The sequence below is a fragment of the Topomyia yanbarensis genome, chromosome 1 (genome assembly GCF_030247195.1).
Source record: "Topomyia yanbarensis strain Yona2022 chromosome 1, ASM3024719v1, whole genome shotgun sequence".
NCBI classification, from domain to species: Eukaryota; Metazoa; Arthropoda; class Insecta; order Diptera; family Culicidae; genus Topomyia; species Topomyia yanbarensis.
The window spans coordinates 11,706,531-11,715,950 of record NC_080670.1 but is presented as its reverse complement, the minus strand read 5'-3'; the positions used below and the strand labels follow the sequence as shown (position 1 = coordinate 11,715,950).

General features: G+C 38.6%; 1 protein-coding gene across 1 annotated transcript in view; it reads right to left on the bottom strand.

Moving 5' to 3' along the window:
- Positions 1-205: 205 nt before the first annotated feature.
- LOC131693544 (uncharacterized) overlaps positions 206-9,420 on the bottom strand; it is a 42,862-nt gene continuing 33,647 nt past the window's right edge. Inside the window, exons 3-5 of the mRNA XM_058981457.1 lie at positions 6,860-6,944; positions 1,623-1,758; positions 206-316 (exon numbers count right to left, since the gene is read on the bottom strand). Coding sequence (XP_058837440.1) covers positions 206-316; positions 1,623-1,758; positions 6,860-6,944 — 332 coding nt within the window. The remainder of the gene's footprint in view (positions 317-1,622; positions 1,759-6,859; positions 6,945-9,420) is intronic.

The following is a 9,420-nucleotide window of genomic DNA, read 5'->3' as shown; positions in this document are numbered from 1 at the left end:
AATTTCGACGAAATTGAAACTGGATCTCTTTTCGCCGATTTCGGTTTGTTCTACTGATAAGTGTCTCTCTCTTTTTTTTATTTTGTTTACATTCACTATCGCCAACCGCTGACGCTAGAGGGGATCCAAATCCACCGTAACTCGGAACTGGTTGTTCGAAGGGTGCTTGCTAGCAGCTAGATTACCGGTCGTCCATTTAGCTACGTTAAAATGCCGTTTTGCCGAAGATGAAGTTTCCGGGCGCTGTTGGATCGTCGGTCGAGAAGTACTCACGCCACAATTCGGCAAACTGTTCCCGGTTGACCTCGTCGGAACCCTGCGGAAGAGTGAGAGAAAGGGAAGAAAAATTGTAATCTCGGTCCCGCGTTCCGTTGGAGTTGGAATTTAATTGATTTCTATTTTTTAGGGGCAATGTAGCCATCCGGGCCATTCTGCGGGGCTTTCAACGCTGCGCCTGGTGTCCTTTTGCGTGAACACCGTGGTGTTCGTGTCCGAACAACACAGCCCGCAGTTTGGGTGCTTGGCCGAGGGCCAACTGGGACACGTTTTGCGTCTGTCCATGATGGCCCACGTGAGGGGTTTATCGTGATATAAAATAGAACCTCGGGTAACGACGGGGCTCCTTTCTGCTAAACGACTAACCGATTGCGGGACACGGCTATTTTAATGAAAATTCAATAAATATTTATCGTGATCGGAATTCTATAGCGAGATGCGGCTTCCTGGTGCTAGCAGTGTACAGACACATCGTAACGGTAGACGGATTTTCCTAGGTTAATTTCGCCGGATCAGAATTTGGTGGTGACCTAGCTAAATCATGGAAGGTTTTTAGTCGCGAACACAAATGAAGTGACTCTTTTCGGGAAGATAAAATTTGAAGGATAGTTGTTTGTTATTTGGGGATGCGAAGCTGTGAGATTTCGAAGCTATGTTTTTTGTGGAGCTAACTTTATTTAACAGATTTACTGGCAGTGTTCCAATATTTCATTTTGAACACATCGGTTATGTGTCGGCGTTTCACCCATAACTAATAATATACTATAATTGGGTCATTGAATAAAAAATAGCATTCGTTGATAGAGCTAAATATTCGTAATGAAACAATATATAGTTCGAAATCCCAAAATGTTTGGCATGATCGATTTTACTTAATAATGCTCACAAGGATTGGCATTTTGACAGTTCCTCCAGCAAAGGGATGTTTTTATTCTTATCTGATGCAGCTGACTTTAAAGATAAGTAGTGAAGTTTGTTTTATTATTGTGTATGTAAAATGATAAATGAAAATATTTTTTAATCGAATTAACAGAGCAGAGCAACCTTCGATTCAACCACCGTGATCCCTATCAAGTTGCTGTATGAACTGTCAAAAACGTTTACTTCTGTGACTTAAACTGCTGTCAAGTATTGCTGATGGTGTCAAAAGAGAACCTGTCTACATTTTTATTAGAAACAAAAAAAAACCTTACTGAAGCTCTAAGCGTTATAAAACTATATGATAAAGTTTAGAAAGTTTAGCTCTATCGAGGTATGTAATGGAGGCAAAATTATTCATCAACCATTGACCATCTCGACAGCGATTATCGCTTATGCAAAATCCCTCTTAGTAGAAAATGTCTCACCTGTGCCATCTTTCGGAAGGCTTGCTGACACTCTTGCTTATCCGGCCCGTAGCTGGAGCATACGATGGAGAATTCCTCCGCATCAATGCCTCCGTCGTTGGAAGCGTCCTCGAGGTCGAACATGAAGTTCATGTATCTGAAAGCGAAACAAGGTAGATAGAAAAATGTGCTATCGATGACTAAATAATGTTCTTCGTGTATGTTTTCACGAAATTCCACCAACATTCTAACAGATGGAGTTAGTGTGCAGCTCGTGTTTAATAGAGCACTCTAGTTAGAGTGTGGCCAAGAGGTCATGACGTATCCAAACGAACATGAAATTTGACGTATTTCTATTGTGTATACGTCAAATTCCATGTTCGTTTGGATACGTCATGGCCTCTTGGCCACACTCTAACTACAGTGCTCTAGTGTTTAACAGAGATTATGCTTTTGTAGAGATGCATCCCTCTAAGAACGGTTGGTTTCAAAATCGTCCAATGAAGGACGTTCGTTGGACCAATTTGGACAACGTCCAAAAAACCGTTCAACGAACGTCCATCATTGGACCCGTGTTGAACGATTTTGAAACAATTTTTTGGACGTCTCAGTGGGATGAAGACTGAAGTCAAACGTTCCAATCGAATCCAAAACAACGGTTCCAAAAGTAGATACAGAACACTAGATTAGGATTGTCGTTGGCATCAGTGGTACACGGATACGAAAAACTACCAAAAGTTGAGTTCTTTTGACTCAATCTCGGGGTATCGTGGAATAAGGTAAAATTAAGTAAACCGTGTAGAAGGTATTTTCCCTTTAAACACGGCAAAAAGAACTCATTGAGAGGTTTTTATACTCAACCTTGAGTTAAATTTACGTAAATTTAAGTTGAATCTACCCAATTTTGAGTATACTTCAAATAACTCAAAAGTATCGTATTCCATGGTAGACCCGGACTGAGTCGAATCTCTCTCTTTGTTTTTGACAACACTCCTAAATGTGAAAGCGACGCAAAACTCAAAACTACCTCAATTTAAGTTAAAAGAACTTATTCTGTGGGTTGTTTTATTTTTCCGTGTAGGAACATCATTGTTTTGATTCCGGGATATACATGTCAAATGGGCCAAATAAAAAAAGCAGAAAAAATAATCCTTTATCGCCATTTCATAGTGACTAATCATTTTTGTTTGTTTTAGGCAGCAAAACAATGACCATTTCACTAACTAGAATGCACAAATTGTCTAAAACTGTACTGAATTTTGAAAAATTTTCATTTCCTTGTGCGGTATATGATAAATCTTTCATTTCATAACAATAACAGTCGAAAATTTACACCGAGAAAATTCGTTATGTTGATTATATTGATTTCACACATAATTTTTTGCAATTTGTAGTAGCACATAAAAATTATCTGTCACGCATAGATATCATGTGAAAACTAATTAAATTCTAATAGTATGTCACATAGAAATTTGATTAATAGCACATATCACATCATTTTTCTGTTTGCCTCTCGTTTATACTGCTGTATATTTTATGCATTGGACGTTTTCGGTCTTGAATGTATAAAAATCACAGCTGAATAAACGAGACTGTAGTGATAAGAAGGCAAACTTTACATTTTACTAAGTTGAAGTTCAAATGAACGGTTTGTGGTTACAAGCAGGCCATATTTTTCTGTGTGTACCAAAAGTGCGGACCAAAGACTTTTACTAGATAGACTTTCGATACCTTGAAAGATATATACCGAAAGCAAAACAAACATGTTCCGAGGCGAAAACAATGAGAACACAAGCGACAATCGTAATCTAGTGTTCTGTATCTACTGTTCCAAATGAGCAATGTAAACAAATATGGCGGATTTAAGAAGTAACTCGTGTAGAGTATTGAGATTGAAAATAAAAGGAAATGCATGTATTTATGTTCACATACAAAGAGTGTAAATTATACATACTAAATAACTTTGATGATGCAAATAAAACACGAGTAAATTTAAACCCATTAAAAGTTTACAAAACCACTGATCAACTGTCTAGTTCCTCATCGTATATATCTGTTGGTTAGGCGTTCGGATGGGTGTCCAAGAAAAACCTAATTTTTGTAGCAGTCGGTTTAATTTCAGCTCAAACTAGAAGATGAAGGTGACGTTATAATTATGGTTGGGTAGTGGATATAGTATGTACCCACAATTTATAGTTGAACACCTGCACCAAGTCTCGACGTATGCGAAACCAGCGTAACCTCAGGTAGCTTTCACTCGTGTCTAGCTTCAAATCATAGAAAATGTAAATTAGTTAATTGTTTCTCACCACTCCCGACAATTTACTTACGAACACCGATAATCCTATCGGTATATAATTACTGAAAACTAGAAAAAAAAGAGTTCTTCACGTGCAAATGGAATTCTTTCTCCCCTACTGCTCCTTCTAATCTTAATCTTATTCGCACTACCTCTCTTCTTTCTATATACTGTCAAATTCTTCAGGGTTTTGTTGACACGCTCGGTTCGCCAGTGTTTCCAACTGATCTGATAGATACTAAGTCCAGAAATTACAAACTTATCGACTAGTTTTCTCCTAATAACGTGACATTCGTCATAAATATTAATTTTGAATGACATCAGCAAAGTAGTCAACAGTATGCATTCTCCATGTATCCTCTCTAGTGCAACGAAAAACATGTGGACACTTGGACAGACTTAGAAACGTAAAAATCAATGCGTTTCCGAGTTGCAAAATTAAGAATTTTGAGAAATATTTCGAAAAAGGGAATCGTCAAGCAATCATTAAAACGACAAATCACTTGTTTACAAGAAAAATTCTGGTTGCCAAAACTAGCAGACAAAATAACTAGGTAAACCGTGCAGCCAAATTTACTATTTTCTCTCTGTGACATTTGAAATGTATCGTCTTTGGTGTTTAAGATTAAATTCATTCGGGAATCTTCGGTGGATCGATTTTAAAATCAGCTTCAAACTATTTGACAACATTTTAGCAGGAATAATCCAGCAACCTTAAAGTGAGCTGACTGAACTTTAACTTAGATATAACAGTAACGCTATCAGTTAAAGCATTTTACGTAACGTTCTAGCGAACTGCTCCTCTCCCCCCTAATAAAACTAAACTATACACGTACTATAACCCATATGGTAAAACCATTCCATATATAGTTAGGATGATATCCTGAACACGTCGTTAAGCTATTTAACCATAAGATTTTTATTAGGGCCACGTGTCACAATAAGTCACATCTTGTCATAACCCCTCCCCCTCCCCAAATTTATAAATAGTCCCTTGTTGCAATCCGAATGATCATCGTTATGAAAGAAAAGTCATTTTGCGGCTGTCAACTTGACTCAACGATTGCTTCTGGCAAAGCTTCAGTAGAACGAAGAAAAAAACACCAACACCCACAGATCAACAGCGTCGCATTTCCGGCTGAATAAGCGGCAATAAATTTCGTACACCTTTAGAGCACCGATTAGATGACTTCCATTCGCCATAAATTTGCGAAAAGTTTCGTTTCTGCGTTTCTCATCAAAACATTTTTTTTCTGTATTCGCTTAAGCAGTAGCGGAAGCATTCCGGAGGACGTTTAATTTTCAATTCGTTAGAATTGACGATTTACAGTGGGAAATTTAGCGTACGAAAAGTTTATTTTATCGCTTTCCCTCTCTCTGCGAGTGCTTCCCAACGCTATATATGTAGATGGGAAAGTCAATCGAGGTGCTAAATCGAACTGGTAAACTGTGACTTTGGGGTTTGTTTCAGTGGAAGGTGTGATGTTTTCAGCGGAGTTTTAGGGAAGACCAAAGGCGTTGTTTAGGTTTAAACGCGAAGCCAAATCAGCCAACCGATATGTTCGAAATTGTACATAGTAAGCAAACATTTTTTTTTTCGGAGAACATGCAAGAAAAGTATTAGTGTTGATAAAAATACTATTGTGGCAAATTATTTCAATCGACTAAACAAGACACTTTATTCATTTTATTATATTCTTTTATAACAATGTACAGTAAATTACATAAAGAGTATTAAAAACAAAGTAATGTAAGCCACTAAACAGTAACTTTTCAATTCACTCCGTATGAATTTATTGTCAAGCTCTTTCGAACTCACTCAAAGTGACAATCAAAACTATAGTTGCCAGAGACATAGAAGTAGTTTCAGCCACTGCCATAAAAATCAAAACAATAATTTTGGATCGAATCACTAAAAGCTGTATTTGGTTACTAATTGCCGATTTTCTGAATGATATGGTATCTAATCATCCCGCAAGATGCAAAACGTCGTGTGGAATGCATCAATATTGTGCATAGCCCCGAACAAAATTCTTTGTTTGGGGCTTTATAGCTATAACGCCCCATATATGTAGGTTGCTGTCAAACTCCATAGACTTTTCTACGGCTCATGTACGTACGCGGCAAAATCAAATGGGATTGTTTTCAACCAGGAAGCTGCAGAAGTGTTCGTGAGACCGAGCGACAAGAACTCCATCTGTTGGTATATGGTTGCCAGGGGGCTAATTAGTTTTCTTTTTATACAGTGCTGCGAATTCCTCTGTGCGGGACTATATTAATACACACACTTTAGAGAACACACGTAAAATAGCAAATAATTACGACTGTGATTCAGGGTTAATCGAAGCTATCAGGCGTTTAGGCTAGTTAGGTCAAAAACCTGTGTATAATCTCGATGATTCCTAATCGATATAACCCGCAGGGGTAATGGCTGCCTCAAAAATATCTACCTGGGTGCCAGCTCCATTCCAGTGACGTTACTGCTTTGATGTCACATCCCAAGATAACAAAAAAATCGCCTGTCAAGAAATCGCGCGCAAATCAACCGATTGTGTCGTAATGTATACAAAGCACATAAAATAAAAGCTTTATATGGCTTGCATTCTACGGCATTCGGAACGGAGTGTAGCGTGTGGTTGGTCCCCGCCAAGACCCTATTGGGTCGCTGAAATATTGAAATACTTTTTAAGATAATTGGAAGAAGTAATCAAAATAGGTCAAAATCAGTGTGCCACTTCCAGGTTCACACTAAATTGGTCGGTGTTAAGTCAGAGCGGACTAAAAAACAATGATTTCGAGAAAAACGAGTTAAAATCGTTGCATCAACTAGCCAAGTTCAGATGGCGCCGTGGATGCTAAGTGGGCGTATTTTTTTAGGTGGCTTGATTCGCGCAAATACATTAGTGTGTGACGATAAAATCACGTCAAAATACACTATTCTCGCGATATTTTTGCCTACAACACATCAACACCATCGGAGAAACGACCAACTGAGGACGAATACAAAATCACTTCCGAGTGATTCAGCAGTGCTGCCACTTTTTCTAGTGTTCCGAAATTTAAAGTGTTTACAAAAATAAACGACGTACGTGTTTGAGTTGTGCGACACGAAAATTTTAAATGCAAAGACTTCAGGTTGAAAAAGTAGTGATTATCACCGAGAAGACAGGAGGCGGGCATGACGTAGTTGGTAATACGATTGCCGTGTACGCAGCTCACCTGGACTTGATTCCCAACCACGCACGTAGGCTTAACGATTTTTCTACAAAAGCTTTTTTAACCCGAAAAGAGACGAATGACTCTATAGATCAAAATTCTATAATCGAAATAAAAAAAACATTGAGAAGACAACGAATTTGACCGTGAGAATTCAAGTCGCTGTATCGGGATGAGTTCCGCAACAACACAAAATGGTAGTGGCCCAACTTAAGCCCACCCAGTTCTGCGGTAAGTTGAAACTCTGGTTAAAATGTACAGCTACTTGAGATTTTTCGTGCTTCTAGAAGCGTTCTTCGTTTGATCTGGAATTATTAAGATCAGAGGCAGTTTTTTAGGTAATGTATCAGCGCTGCCTCGAGCTTTTATACTTGGTGGCCCAAAAGATAAATTTTTTTAGCCTTTTCAAGCAATCTCATCTGCCTATAGTTTTTTGGTGCAGTAACAGGGGGATGTCAAAATCGCACTCTTCCTAAGCCAAGAGATTACAATATGTTGTCGTGGTGAGTGTTCTCTTCAGTTTTTCAGTAAAACAGCACATTAGCATTTTGTATGCTTGACTGTTTTTCAATAGGCATTCATAAATCTATTAAATAGCGCCTTGTTAGTAAACAGCAGTAAGAAAATAATTTTAATGCAATTATGTAGCCGTATATTTTGCCAAAAGCGGCTTCTAAATCGAATTTGAAACTAGCCGGTGATCACTCCACCGATCTCTACTTTGTAGGTGGGAATGTAGACCTTTATAAAATACTTATCGTCAGTAATAGCATTTGCTTGCTTTAGATAGGATATCACAATGCAAAGCTCATTTGGGCGCACTTTCGTGATATCCGTCCCCACTGAATGTTTCTGTGTCAGCTGTTTAGAATAGATCATTTTCAGGATAGTTCGTTATGAAAGGTCTTAGAGCCAGACGCAAAGTAAAAAGTTGAAGAGTGAGCAATTACCGGAAATATAAGAAATTGAAGGAAGAGTCTGGCTGTAGTACAGCAAGAATGAAGTCACATATCTTTTCTCGATGTAGGGCTAGATGCTACCGATGCCAAATGGCAAGACTGATAGCAAATGGAGAGAAGAAATATGTAATAACATTTAACAGCAGCAGATCATAAGAGCATCTTTTTTTTACTCGCTTGTGCCAAAAGCATGTCGTGATGGCATTTGGACTGGCAATTTAACTCTAATATAATGCACCCTAGTACACTGGTCTTGCTATGAAGTCTACTGAATATATGCTTCGTCCGTTGCCTGCATATACCAACCGTCAACTGATTTCACAGTCAAACTTTGGAAATGATATTTACGGTATTTTTTAAGTTTTCAAACATCGGAAACATTTATTGTATTTATATTTAAAAAAAAAGACATTTTTGTTGTAGAAAAATCTATTGAGCGCCCGTTCAATCTCTTGTACGCAACTTGCTATCGCGCGTGGAAACTTTCTTTCGCTGGAAACATTTGTTTGTTTGCCAGCGGCGTTGTGAGGATCGCTCAAATATCTTATGTTGTCATTCACGTCAAAGCTATCATCGTTAAAGCGGTCTTGGTGCTCGCGATCAGTTGTTCTCCCTTGCCTCATATATATAGGTCACGATCATAAATATGTCGTCATTTGCCTCATTTTCCTCACAGATGGGGCTGGCTTTTGGTTTGGGGGTGCTGGACGCTGTTTTTGTAGTGGTGCAAAGTGTACCGTCTGAATATAGTGCTGGCATGTGTCCTTGATGGGTGCATAGCGCGGTTTGTGTAATTTGATTCCGTTTGGTTTGATCGGTCATAGCAACGTTAAGCATTTTACTAATGAAATATATCTCGACTTACTGAAAATTCGACTATTGCCAAATGTTCATTTTTCATCATAGAACATATGGATTAAATTTGAAGCTCTGTACTTTTAACCAGTGGCGTAGTAAGAAAATTTTTCGGGGGGGGATATGAAATTTTTTTTGTATATATATGAAAAAATGTTCAAAAACATTCTGAGCAGGAAAAAAAATGTTCAAAAACCAACAACTCAGGGAACGGGTTTGGGTAGTCAAAGTAGGAAAGCTAGCTGTTGGTATAGAATAAATGCTCTTCCCCTACGAGGGCAATCTGGGCGGCAAACTTCAGACAGTCTAATTTACTGAGCCCTTCAGTTCCCTTGTGCCATTCAGTACCACTTCCTCGTTAAGCTTCCGACTGGTTCGCGAACTACTCGGTCTAGTCTCCGACGATAGATCTAGCCTACTCCAACGAAAAGTTCCCCGGCGAGAGAAGTTCGAGCCAACCAGCCAGGTGCTGCGGTCAGTTCGGCGATTC